General features: G+C 43.6%; 1 protein-coding gene across 8 annotated transcripts in view; it reads right to left on the reverse strand.

Moving 5' to 3' along the window:
- GATAD2A (GATA zinc finger domain containing 2A) overlaps positions 1–14,561 on the reverse strand; it is a 68,341-nt gene that overhangs the window by 16,845 nt on the left and 36,935 nt on the right. For all 8 annotated transcript variants that reach the window (XM_052802603.1, XM_052802599.1, XM_052802605.1 and 5 more), the window contains one exon: positions 8,347–8,618. In XM_052802603.1, the coding sequence (XP_052658563.1) occupies positions 8,347–8,609 (263 nt within the window). In that variant the 5' untranslated portion in view covers positions 8,610–8,618. The remainder of the gene's footprint in view (positions 1–8,346; positions 8,619–14,561) is intronic.

A 14,561-nucleotide genomic window follows, 5' to 3' on the forward strand; every position in this document is an offset into this window, starting at 1 on the left:
TGTCGGCACCGGGGCTCTCCCCTCCCGCACCGAGCGGGGGCCACCGCCGGGTCACATGACACGCCGGGCACGTGACCTGCCACGGCGAAAACCATGGCAACGGCCGGTCCCAGCCGGTGCTGCCCGGCCTTCATTTTGTGAGGTGAGGTCGGGCTCAGGTGCCGGCACAGAAAATGGAGCGGCCGTGCCCGGGGGGTCCCCCCTGGCCCGCGGGGTCCCCGCCGCCTACCCGCCACGGGCACCCACACCGAGGGTCGCTTGGCGTTCTTCAAGAAAATAAGTGGGAAATGGGGCGGGGGGGGGAGGAAAAAATAATCAAAAAGCAGCCCCAGGAGAGTCACTGGACTGCGTCGTGGAGTCCTCCTCGGTTTATTTTCAGGCTGGACGAGGAAGGCCAGGCTGAGAGACGACGCCTGCCAGCCCCCGGGCTTTCCCAGGATACGGCAAGGAGGAAAATCTTAATCCTGAAGTAGTTCCAACGACGCATGCCGAGAACAGAATGACAAGGCATCTGCAGCGACGTGCGATCAACACCAGTTTGCATTCGTCAGCAATCTGAATACTCTTAACCTTTGAAAAAAAAAAAAACCACACCAAAATTTAGGAGGAGGGGGAGCGCACATCGCAGCCCGCCATCCAAGCCTGGGATCGCTTGGCCGGGGAGCCGGGCAGCGTGGAGGAAGAGCGGCCGCTCACGCTCTCGATGCAGGACCAAGCACCGGCAGCTGCTCCAAACGCTTCTCGTCAGCCCACAGACCACGGCCAGGGCACCGGGAGCTCGGGATGGAGGTCTGTCTGCCCAGCCAAGGCGAACAGCGGCTGCTTGGCCAACCCATGATACCACACGCACCTTCCCCCAAGGCCCTTCCCGAGATGGACTAACAGCACCTCCAATAAGGAGCTATTGCAGCCTGGATCAGGGATCCCGTCTGCTGCAGGGGGTACCCCTAGTTACCTCCTTGCACTTGTGCAAGATACCACTGCTTTCACAAAAAAAAAAAAAAAAAATGCTGCCTAGGGCATTTTGTAGGACCACGATATGAAATCTGGAACTAGGAAATATAACCTTGCCCTTAACAGCTCTGCAGTAAAACCCATCTTTAACTCAGGCTGTGAAGCAGGAGGTGACAAGACCAGGATCGCCGGTCGCTAGCCTGACAGTACTTCATCTAAGGGCTTCCCCGAACCTGTGCAATTTCTCCATTTTGCAAGATACATTATGATACTCCTGACAGCTATGTTATAAGATGCTGATCTAATAAAAGCTGCATTAGAAACCACTAACTTCAGAGTTTTAAAATCATGTATTTTCACAAAAGCATTAGATGGTCCTAAATAGATACGGCTATCTAACCAACTTCGAGTCTGTTGACATGCGACCTCACAGAGGAAAACCCTTCTTGCAGCGGGGAGATACTATATATTTTTTAAGGCAACACATACTGACCACAGCAACCAAGTTGACTCATATTCAGTATTACAGGATTTAGATCCTCAGCAGCACGACCAACTGCATAGTGAATGAGGCGGCACAAGACTGAACTCCAGAAATGTAGACCAGAACTCTGCAAAACAATCTTCCTTCAAAAAGGAGTTTGCTTTACTCTTTTGTTAGCCTGTGTGTAAAGCAAAAAATTCAAAGCAGATGTTTCAAAATAAGAAAGACAATGGAAATATCACCACTTTCAGAAAAATACTGCCACCAGCAGTTAATAATTTGGGATAACTGCCCCGATACTATGACCTTTATCCTCTGAAGCCATCAGGCATATCCTTTAGCTAAATAAAGACATAGTTCCATTATTCTCCCTTCAGCTTTCCTAAGTGTTGCTGTCTCAATCATTTGGACTCTACGCTAGAAGATGAAAGCAGGGTTGCTGCCCAGTTACGTACACCCATTTAAGCATCCACAGCAATAAAACACAATTCAACAGAGACCTTGCAGAAAGTTTGTGTAAGGAATCAAATGCAGACCTCCTAAGTACCCTAAGAAAAAGGCCATGCTTCCTCCAATATCCTCAAAGCATAAGGACAGACGCGTCACGCTACTCAAGAGTTTTCCTTAGTGTCTTGGAGCATCCTGTAGCAATTCAGAGCACAACAACTATTCCAGAAAAAACCAAACCAAACAAAAAAAGCCACTTTCCCATGGGGACACTGTGTATTTATTTGTTGAAGAAAAGAGGGTCAGGTGGCTGAATCCAGCCTTGGAGGTCTGCTTCCACTTAGCTGAGCCAGAGGAAGATTAATTAAGTTTTTGTTGTGAAGATGATACATCCGAGGTCTAAGGTATCTTGAGATGGACTCAAACTTTTCTAACAGATTCACCCTCCTGTGAGACAGAAGTTTCAATGAAATATGACCAAGGAAGACAAAGTTTAAACTTAACACTAGTAAGAGAAAAACAGACACCCAGGAACTACTGGCTCTGGTAGAGGGTTTAATTTCAGAGGACTCGTGCTGCAGCTTACAGAGAGCTTCACAACATTAACAGAAGAGCTCCTGTATCTCAACAAGCAGCCTTTGCATTCATTCATACTGATCCAGAAGCATTACACAAAAAATAATCTTCCTTTTACAGACCAGATCTTACCCATGCTCTAAAATGCCCTTTTGATCACTCTTCCAAAAAAAAAAAAAAAAAAAAAAAAATCAATGCAATGCTGCTCACTTGGTTAAAGTTACAGAACTACTGACCCAAAATATGAAATCCCCCACTGCAGAGCAAGAGAGACCTATATAGCCCCATCCTCTGGTATCCCAACATATTCTGCCCATCTGCAGGTAACCGAAGGGAACATCACAACTGTTATTCAAACTAAAGCTTAATCTGCATTAGCAAATATGCAACAGTTTTGCCTCAGTCCATTAACAATCTCTTGTATACTCTCATCCAAAAATATTTGGCAAGGAAGGAAGACAAACAAGGAAAGAAAAAGCAATGCAGTGGGGAATTTTTTTTTTTCCTGGAGATGTTTTATCTACATGAATCAAAGAAGTTGCAATGGATCTAGTGACTGTGGTGCAAAACTGAAGCAAAACAAACTTCATCCCTTCCTCTGAACATAAAGGAAGGAACTTTAATCAAACTATGTCTGCATTTAAAATAAAACATTAAAATTCCCCAAGAAACTTTGGCATCAATTTTGTCACAATATCCTTTAGTACAACACATACCAGGAGGCATAGACACAACGTACATAAGCTGAAAAGGAGATCTAGAGTATGGGGCTGTGCCATATTTCCAGGCTTACTAATGGCAAGAGAGGAGCCTGTTGCTCTTCACTGGTGCTGCTGTGAAAGCTGTTCCCAGTAAATTCCAGTAAAGTGGAGAGTTTGGGCAGCCAACACAGGCTGCATCCTGATGTGCTTCGGAACATGTTAGAATTTCAGAGTCAAATCCATTCATTTAGTAAGGTTTCAATGTGATTTGGCCAGATTTAAAAAAAAAAAAAAACCAACAAAACAAAAAACCCCAAACCAATCTAAAATCCTTCAAAGCACCAAAATTTAGCATCGAAACCCTAACACGACCATTCAGAGCACAGCCTTTAGGCCAACTTTCATACAATTTCAGAACAATTTCTATTAGATGTTATTTTTAATTATCCCGTGTAACAAAAGGAGAATATGATGATTCTGGGGTTCCAGAGCAGTGCAGTATTTGTCAAGCACACAAATCATAACCAGCAAGACCTGAAATGAAAGCAACTAAGGAGTTCAGATAGATTATTTGTCTGAGAGCACTAACTATAGGGATGCCTACAAACTCTTCACTCTCATCCTTCCTGGCAGTTTTCATTTAAGCAAACAAGCAGTGGCTTAAGTCAGGCCAGCTCACTTGTAATTTCAAGCAGCAAGATCTTAAAGCTGTGGGTATATTTGATACTTGTGCATACCACACATCAGGAGACAACAGATGGGTGCAAGCAATTTTTGTGGAAAATAAACCAAATGTATCAAATACAGACTTTTTGGCTTATCCAGACTTTTATTTCAATTGGAAGGAAAATCCAGACTCTGTAGCTTAATGTGAGAAGATGACACAATACATATAGTGGTTTGGAATGCAGGGCTTTTTGTTTGTTTGTTGTTGTTGTTTTTTTTTTTTTAAAAAATAAGACCCCAAATGATACAAAATCTGTAGGAATAATTTCGTTTATCAGCCAGCCTTAAACTGTTTTTGATCAAGCCACAATATGCTAGTTTACCACTCCTGGCAAATAGAGAAAAGACAGGAAAAATTGCAAGATGTTCAACTGCCTAAAAAGTTTTCCAGTTTGCTTTACAAAGGACACGTTCATCCCAAGATTGCTATCAAGACTAAGTAAGAACCGGGGATAGATAGATAGAAGCCAACTCTTATATTTGTGTTTTAGTAACAGTATCACCCTCACCATTGCCATCACACTTGTGTGCTGTGACAAAACCATTTTCTCTCTCTCACTCGCTTTCCTGGTATGACTGAGAAGCCTTGCTTTTTGGAATTCTAAAATAAAACATATTTTGAGGTTATCTATTTGGAGAGTTACTATAATTTTGAGGATTTAAGATAGCACAGTGCAACAACCAAGCACAACACAGCTGCTTACAGGGTCAAGTAGTATCCTTGCCCGTAAACACCCCACACCTCTATTTATGAGCAAGGTTTTCCTACAACTGGGATAACAGTACACTGCTCCTGAAGGATCCTGACACTTTTGGTCCAGAAGAGAGGACAATTTGTCCTCGTAGACCTGTCTGAGGACAGCAGCTCCCATCCAGATAGCCAGTTACACGACTGTGTCCAGAAAGATCACTTGTGGTCTCTGCCAAACCTTAACTGTGAGTACACCAGAAATCATGAGCTTAACCAGCACTGTGTATGCAACTAGTTCATTTTGTATGATTCAAGAAATAGTACTAGAAAAAAAACAACCTGGAAGATGGTCAGAACATATAGCATAGATGAAGGGAGCTGCATCTGGAGTACAGTAAATGCAACGTGATGCAGCAGGCAGTATGATCCAAGAACGGCTCCAGGAGAAAGCCCCAGACTCAGCTGGAAGCAACTGATGCTCAACGCAGGGCAAATGTGGTAGGAAACTCATGCATTTAAGGGGATGGAAAGAAATGAGGAGAGATGAAGAACAGAGGAAAGGGAAAGCAGAGCTTGAAAGCACAGTAAGATGTCAGGATTCAACCAGGTCTGACAAATGTTCTTTCCCTCCAGCACCCATACTCATGTAAATCAGGGTACTCACAAGCAAAGTGATTTATGTTACACTATTTTACCATCCCACCGCAAACGAGACATGTCCTTATCAAGGGGGGAGGACTCTCCTTCCTCCCATTCCCTCTCCGCAGTAGGTCTAGGATAATTACACACCAGCGCAGCTAGCTCCCAGTGCTGCAAAAACGCCAGGCAGAGGAGCAAGATTTTGGTTTGGCCTTGTGTGACCTCTCATCAAAGACTTCTTCTACCACTACAGACTTTCTCCTGTTTCTTCTGGCATCAGAAAATGTGCTCAAACCAGATCTTATTTTTAAATTTAACTTCAAGGTTTAGGGAAAAAAAAAATATTAAAGGAAATATATTTTTAAGTTCAACGCAGAGATATTGCCAGGTTTGTATTTCAAATCTTGAAAATCAACTGATTTCAGAAAGATAATCCATTCAATCAGCTTTATGTCAGCTAAACTGTGATTATTGCTGGGCCACCTTTTCCAAGGAAAATATTATGTTTTCAATTCTAAAAGCATTAAGGAAGTTTAAAAGCCAAAACACCACACATCACTAAGCATGAATTTTACCAAAAAAGTTTGTAGCAGTTCAGTCATTTTAAGCAACAGCTCTTCTTTCATCTCCTCAGAAAATCAGCTCTACTGCTTTAAAGACACAGGTCTTATGAAAGCTGCAAGCTAAATTCCTCTAGAGATCAAAGGTCTGGAAAGGTAAGTCCTACACTTAAAAAAAAAAAAAAGTTATCCTTATGAAATTAAGATCCACCTTCCCTACAAATGCCAATTGTATTCTTATACATGCAAGGGATCAGACTCATCCAGAGACAAGCTTCCTCTGTATCACAGGCATCTCCAGACTCAGACTGCATTTGCTTGGAGATATTTGCATCTTGAGGCCGGTCAGCTGCTCAGCGCCACGTTTATGCTCCGGGAGCGGAGCCACGCACGGACCACGGGCACCGCCATGACGCAGGAGCAGAGCCCCAGAGCCTGGGAAGCTGCTGCCTTACTTCCAGAAGTTTGCAGAATCATTCAGGCTCATTTTTGTCATTTGAGATGACCCAAGGTTTAATTCCTCTCTATTGAGTTTTATACAAACATGTGTTATTAAAGGTGTTCCAGCTTACAAACAGTATCCAAAGAGCTTATCCAAAGCCTCATGAAATTCTTAATTATACTTATTATGATAGACTTCAGCAGACTTGATATCAGACTGCCTCCTTATGCAAGCATCTTTTTTGTATGGGGAAGCCTCTTCTCCCTCCTTGCCGAAACTGAATACAACAATATCATATTACCACCTGAAATAAGAACGCTGTACGGAGAGAGGATGTTCTCTCATCTCATGTAAATAGGTGTTATTGTTCCAGATGCTCTCTGGGAAGTTAAGCGTACAACCCCTTGTTCATCATTCTGTTTGTGCGTCTTGCAACAGAAACAGACACCAACAGAGCAGAAACACTGGCACACATTTCAAAAATACTATAAATTCACAGAGAGCACATGCATGTGGGGGCAAGTACTGCAACAAAAGAGTTAGAATACCTGATTCTAATTTATTCAATTTTTGGTATGAGCAATCTTTTTAGATATTCTTCAAAAAAAGAGCACGCATACCTGTGTTAATTAGCAGGCAGCGATTACACCAAAAGACACCTTTAGAGATTTACACCTAGTCAGCACAATACAACTGCTTGACATGGAAGTCATCCATTACCCCAATTAACTGCTTCTGTGCAAGACATAAGTACCTCCTAAATATCAAACTGAGCAACTCAGATAATTGTCCCTTTGGCAGAAGGTTTATGGAGAAAGCTGAAAACTATCACCTTCCCTCAATCACGCTGATGGAAGAGGTCTTGTTTTACATATACTAAAGCAGTATTTGGATAAAGTAATCAGGCTCTTGCAGTCTAAGTTTTTCTTAAAAAAAAAGCATCAAAAGTTTGGAAAAGTTTACAGATGAATTGCCATTAAACATCAAAGATACCCATTTGCTTAGCAGCACCCATAAGCGCCCCTCCTCCCAATAATTCCTGCGCAGGTGATAAGGATCTCATGTTTTCAGTTTCACACCTCAAATCTGCACTGCTGTAATAGCTGACATCCAAGCGAACACAGATTTACTACTCTGAGAGCTGTTTAAGCCATTTTGGAGAGACAGGCAGGTCTCAGTTCTTACGTATTACCACTCCAGCATCAGCTGGTGTCAGAACCAGGAATAAACGAGGCTTCTAGACTTCCTGCTCAATCTATTGCGTCTTACTGCACTACAAAGAAAAAAGCAAGACCTTGAAGGGCCAACATCAGGGCCACAAAACTTTTATGCTGGTACAGCCAGAATCTGTGGTTAGAAACAGGGCAGAAGATTTGGAATCTGGCTTTAAATATGCCCATAAATCTGTATGTCAGAACCACCCAATTCATGTGTGTGTCTCATATACAAGTCAAAGGAAAAGCTTTACATTTTTGTAGGAATAAAAATCTCCAAAGTGATAAGGACCTTTGAATTCATGCTTTCAGATGTCAAAATTCAGACATCTTAAGAAGGCCGGACTTTCAAAAAAGTATTAAGAACTTGTCCTACAGAGAATTGCTGCAGACAGGTGCTGTCTTTTCATAACACTTCTAGTGTCAAAATCCACAAGTTACTTCGAAAAGAAAGTCAGACTTATCCATACAAACTGCTCTGTCAGGAAGAATCAAGTTGCAATTAAAACTCCTCTGTTTAGACAATTATAATCTATTATTTTTCCTATATCACAGCTCAATTAAAAAAAAACCCAAACCACTCTTCCTCACATAAATCTCAATCAGTAGCTCAAAGCGCATCCTCTTTGTAACTTGTACATTTTTCTATTCAAGACTGTGTTTCTTTACTCAGCTGCTCATCACAGCTGCCACTGCCGTCAAAGCTTGTGGAAGAAAAATCAGTAAGGAAGTTATACAGAAGTAGCTGTTGAATCTCACGTGAAGAGCCAGAGCTGCAACAGACACATAAAATTTTAATTCTCTCTACCTTGAAGATGCAGAGAACAACTTCTTAGTGCCATCTAACCACATTTTACTGTGCTGGTATCCCAAATGTTACAGTGCAACTGCAGCACGTAGGTCGTAACTCACCTTTTGGAGGTGCTCATGTCCACAGGCTCATCTCCCGTCTGAACCTCCACTTTAATGGTTGCTTTCACCTCTCCACTTTTTAATAATCCTTGCACTTTGCCAGCTCCAGGATCTGTTTTTATTTTCATGTCACCTTCAGCATTTATATCTGTTCCTAATAGTCCTTTCTCCATTTTTATTTTTTTACTGTCCACATCGTTATGCGTTATCTCACGTTCTAATGCTCGTTTCTGACTTCGTGTCCTGCATGCTTCCTCTGTCATTGTGAGGCTCTGGGGAGAGAGGAGACACAAACGAGTTAAGTACACTGGAAAAAAAGTAAGTTGGACAAAACACCTTAATTTCAAAACAGGGCAAAGTACAGTGGTTACTGCAAAAGAAGTTCAGAAAGAGCAATAAAAGTTTTGCCAGTATGCTCACTTACCCTATCTTCAAAATACATCTCAGTCTGAAGCTATTAAGCACCCGGCATCACTGTACTTACACTTTTTTATGTTACGCAAAAACAAACAAAAAACCAAACCAAAACAAGAACACACACACAAACCTCACTGAGCAAAAACTAGAATAACCAAGGAGAAAAAAAAAAAAAAACCAAAAACACAAAAAACCCCTGCATTAGAGCACAGGAGAATATACAAACCCCCACGACGAAAAAAGTTTGGCTCTTTACCAAAAGGCAGGAAGAATGTATGTATTTGCCTCACATGCAAATAAATGCAATTACTAAATTCTAGATTAGGATCTCCCTGGGACTGCTGCCATGTCTTTCTGAGGACCTAAGCCTGATTGCAAGTTTCGGGAATCAGACACTATGGGGAAAAGGACCACCACACCCTGCGTGAAGAGAGGCTTCCATATTTCTTGACAGCCTGCCGCCAGGCGCTAAGGCACTGCCATTGTAATACTCAAGTTGAGACTTTCTCCCCTCCTGGTGAAGGAGCCAGGCTTTTCCAGGCAGCAGAGGAAGCGCTGGGCTCAGGGGAACCAGGCTTAACTCCTCGCCTGCCAGAGGCGCAGGAAGTTTTGCTCCTGGTGGGCTCTGACATCTCAGCCCGCACTTCGGTACCTGCGGACACCCATCCATCAGACGCGGAGCTGAGTCAGGCTTTGATCCCATGACATCACTGGGCTCCACATGACCCTTCCCAGGATGCAGCCTGCGAGACAAAGCACTTTCCAGAAACCAGTCTGAGCCGGCGGCAGGCAACCCGCAGCGGGGCTAACCCTGCCGCCGGCCAGGCACCCCGGAGCATCCCTCCTCCGCCTCCTCGGGCACCCACTGCTCCCCTCCGGGTGCTTGGGGACACCAGGCACCAAGGGGGTGGCATGGGGGAAGAGGGAGAGAAAGACACACCACACACACCCCCTTCATCTTTTTAATTAATTAATTAATTTTGAGTGTTCCTCCCATCCCAGTTTTTTTTTTCCTCCTCCTTTTAAAATGGATTTCAAGAGTAAAGCCAACACACAATAGTTGAACAAAGTCTTTGAAATGTTTTTAGCGGTGAGAGATTAACATAATTATGCAACATAAGTAACCTCTGCTCACCCCCACCACCCCATTATTCAACAATGTCACAGAAGCATTATGTGAAATTGCCATTTTGATAGTGTAAGCCCCATGCAAGTGACCACAAGTTTCTTTGCATGGTGTTCGATGAAATCTATGGTGGTTTTTTTTTTTTTTTAAGGGGGGGGGGTTGGGTGGGAGGGGGGAATTAAAATCATAGTCAATACACAAAGTGCCTCCCCTCGGCTGATCTGCATTTACAGTGTGACCACACTTGAACTTACAATAATGGAAGAAAGGTGCGTTTTACAGAAAGGCTAAGTTAATTTTGGTATTTATGAAAGCAAGTAAACAGCGCACAGCCCAGGCAGGCAGCCAGCAGCACGGAGATTTTCGGCGCAGCTCAGCGTACCCCAGCTGACAGGCAGCAGCCTTTTCCAAACCCCACTCTGCCTCAGACAGCCCTCTGAAAGCACAGCTTTTAACTGCAATAGTACCTCAGTTTAAGTATCTCTGCTGACAATACGGCAGCATGTCAACTGCTTCTCCGCCTGAACGAGCCGATCAGGCAGCCTGACCAGGAATCGCAAATCTTATTCCTGTTAACCTGGTGCAAACGCATCTGAACCCAGGGCTAAAACAAAGGACCGGCCAGCTATCGCCCAGCTTACGTATACAGAGATGCGCTATTAATCACAATGACTTTCTTGAAGCAAGACTGCTTAGTCAGTAGGAAACCTCCTTAAACCCTGATCTGGGTTTATTTTCAGTATCTTCATATTCTCCAACCTCGCAGTGATGAGAAGCAGCAACTCCAGCAGCCTGTGCTGATCCAAGAGCTACAGCGGCACTTCAGGCACTCAGGCTCCAAACTTGAAGAACGTTTACATGACACTGTATTTCTACTCCTTCGTTTTTCCCAGTTTTGATTGGGATACGGAAAGGCAGTATCTTCAGATGTACTGCAATATTTCATACACCACACACAGAGCTGCCAGGCAGAACTCTGCGCACTCATGGTGGAATCTCGCTTACCTGAATAAACATCACAAGCAGTGGAAATGATCTAAATCTCATATTGACACTAAGTTTTATTTTAACAATTAATGCAGTCAAAATCCTAATGTAGAAACGGGTTATGCATACTGAATACTTCATGAAGCAGCTGTTTTCTAGCTAACCAAGACAGCTCATCTTGGAGTGATGGAGGCAGGCAGGCACTAAGCACCCCACTCAGAGCATTTCCAGGGGCAAACCCTTTGCACACAAACTCCTTACAAAGGTCAGACTGAACAGATTAACAACCTTGATGAAAATGCACAATGTCCCTTTCCAACAAAACGCTCTCCTATTACAAATTCTCAAGGACATCGCGTCTTGCACCCTGCAGTTCCTTTACGAACTAAAAGCAGCCATTTCTCCTTGTAACGCCATGATTGTCCCCTTATCAGACACTAGCAACAAACTTTACTTGGAAATGGCCTCAGCTTCCCTGTGCATTCCCTACTCACACAGTCAGAAAGCGACATCTCCGTTTTCCTTCGAGGAACAGTGCTGCTGCTACAACAACTTTTCTGCAAATCACAATTCAGTCCAAGTTTTTGTTAAAAATTCACAGCGTCTTGTCGCAACGATGTAGGCTAGAAAGCAGCAACTGGGGACAGCGATTGCTAGAGAGAAGAAGAGTATCTGTAGCACAACCGAAACAGTGTGTTGTGAAGATCTACGTTACTGGAAAGACCTTGGGATGAGATTGCACTAAGATTTTTACAGCTAAATCTGAAAATTGCAAGCGCAGGCTCACTGTAATAGAGAGATCTGGTTGCACAGTTCCCCCACCACAACAGTGATTAAATCATATTTATTGTAGATGAGCCCTAAAACCAAGCTCCCTAAAATAGTTTTAACCCTTTCAGGAAATAGTACTGGAAAACAATTTGCTAACATGGATACAGATGCAGAGAGAAATAAAGGCAAATTAATGTGGCACTGAGAGAAGGGGAGGAAAATAATGAGAAGGATTTCTTTAAAAAGCCTATTCTGCCTCTCTTTTCAGGAAAAAAGATGAAAACTGGTAACATCAGAGTCTTTTATGGGAATCACCTGGGTTACTGGGCCCTATCTCCTGCAAGTCAGAGGGCATCCAGAAGCAAGTGCACAGTTTAGGTGAGTCCCTGGCAGGATCCGTTTCACACAGCCGACTAGAAAACACTTCCCAAAGCAGCCTAAACTCAAGGTCTGTAGGAAAAGGTTAAAACCAGACAGGTGCCCTGGAAGAGAGGAGGAGGAAGAGGGTACCTGCAGAGACCTGCACCAGCAGGGACGGTGTCCTCGTTCACGGAGAGGACGCGAGCAGCTCCTTGTGTGACAGGAGGAGGTAAGAGAAACCCAAACCCACCTGGGAAGAAAGCTCTCTCCTGATGGCAGATCTGGCAATCCCCAGCACCCGAGGATGGCATGCCGGTCCTCACATGAGGCTTTCCCAGCACTATTAAACAGCACCTTACCAGTACACTCTGTGACCAGCCCTTAAGTCTGCTGGATTTATTGAGATCACCCCTTCACCAGTTGGTTCCACTAGATGAGAATAAATCAGCTAGATGTTTCAGAACATTCAGGCTGTTTCCAGGATAACCTATAACTTCGGAAGCTACACCCAAAATCCCCACTTCTGCTTCCCCGCTGTCAACAGCAAAAGGAACCCATCAACATGAACAGTAAACAGCTTTGGTTCAACTTGACTATACCTTTTATTTGAAAGAAGGAAAAGAAAGTAAGGATTACACAGTAAATTTTAAGTTTTATGGAAGGTTCTGCTTTTTATTACAAGGAATGGCATAGCTTGGGGCGGAACGCTCGGGACCGAAGCAGCAAATACTCAGTGGTAAGTGCTATCACTGTAACAGATTAACTACTACGATCAATTCAAAAGGCAGTTTAGTATACCATATAAAATGCAGTAAACTCCTCGGACTGCAGGCCATTACATTGGTCACCCTGAAGCCTTGCCAAAAACTCCTCCATGCAGCTCCACTGCCCTCTGAGCGCACTGACAACAGGAAAAACCCAAAACCTCCTGAGTTCACCACCTATTTATGCTAGCCTGGTAAACATCATGTATGCTTGTGATGCCACCTGATGCTTTCCATTGGGAAAAGGGTCAAGAGAGCTCTCTTGCCATTTTCCAAACCCTTCCTCCCTCCAATGAGCAGAGCAGCAAGACCAAGACAACAAACCTGGTTTAACTCAGCCAGTGTTTTTTCCAGCAAGGATGTGTAGGACACCCTTGACATAGCACCCAATCCCTTGCAAAGGGCTGGGGGTGCTGAAGCAATCACCTGCTCTTGCTTGCTTTTGCTGCTGCAGGGAAAAGTTACAGAAGAGGAAAAAACTCAAAGTTCCAGTTTAAGACTTGGGAAATGAATTACTTTATGCTGATTTTTCCAGATGTGCGGTCCAGTCCAGAATAAACCCAAGCAGCTGCAGAAGCCATGCCCGGCTCACCCGGCTGCTGCCTGACCAGGGCACGAACAGGCAACTGGGGCAGCAGCCGGAACAGGTTGGATGCACAAGCACACAGAGAACACCAACATGGTACACAAAGACAAAACAACAATAAAAAAAAAAAAAGCACTTTGCTTGCTGTTTGTCATGTACACTTCCACTTTTCCCCACATCACATTCAGAGTTATCCATATCACCTCCTCTCCCGTTTGTGATTTACAACTTCCTCATACAAACTCCAAGCAATTCCTTCACAGAGAAGTAGTTCTGCTTTTCACTGTTTAGCACAACTCGGTGGTTTGAAGTTAAAAGGACTGAAGTTAAAATTACATCCCGACGCTATGCTAGAGACATCAGCAGTGCTGGCGAGTGCCAGCAGCAGATACGGGTTCAGCGCAGATCATCTGCAAACAGGCTCGAATCCCACTGCAGCCGCACGCTAACCCATACTTGCTCTTTTTGGAAGCCAAAAGCAAGTATTGACAGCCTTCTTCCCCAGCATGATCTGGAAACTTTTACAGCAAAAGAGGGGAAAAAAAAAAAAAAAAAAGAAAAAGAAAAAAAAAAAGACAAGGTTACAGAGAAGGAAACAGGGAGGTTAAGACACATTCAATGCCCCTCAGTGAGTATTTTCTAAAGGTAGTTGATCGAAAACTTACTGACTCTGAACAGTCACTCGCACCCAGCACAGATCTGATGTGCACACCAGACAGGCCTCCTGCAAGCACAGCCCATGCAGTCACCTTGGATCATCCACGCACCCTGCTCACAATGCCTAGAAATTAGTTTCTCATAGCAGGATGTAAAAAGTTTCAATGAGAAGCCACTGTTTCAGCTGAGCTTATTTTCTTGTTATGCCGTAAGTAGCGTTTTTTCCTATGTATACACTGATCACGAAGCCGCAAGTGACATGTCCTGGAAAAAGTCATTAGAATTTTTACATATGTGTGTGTGTGCCTGTGTACTACTGTGTGCCTGTGTATTCATGTGTGCATGCATATAAACGTGCATACGCATGCACACACACAGAAGTTCATGACCTTATCACGTAGATGTTTAGAAAAATAAACTTTAGAAAACCAAAGTAAGAACTAGATTTCACTTTTTTAAAGACTAAACTAATGCAACAGCAGTAGGACAAGAACACTGGTTATTTTGTAGGTTGGGGAAAAAAAAAAAAAATCACCCCGCACCCAAA

This window comes from Harpia harpyja, chromosome 11, assembly GCF_026419915.1.
Source record: "Harpia harpyja isolate bHarHar1 chromosome 11, bHarHar1 primary haplotype, whole genome shotgun sequence".
NCBI lineage: Eukaryota > Metazoa > Chordata > Aves > Accipitriformes > Accipitridae > Harpia > Harpia harpyja.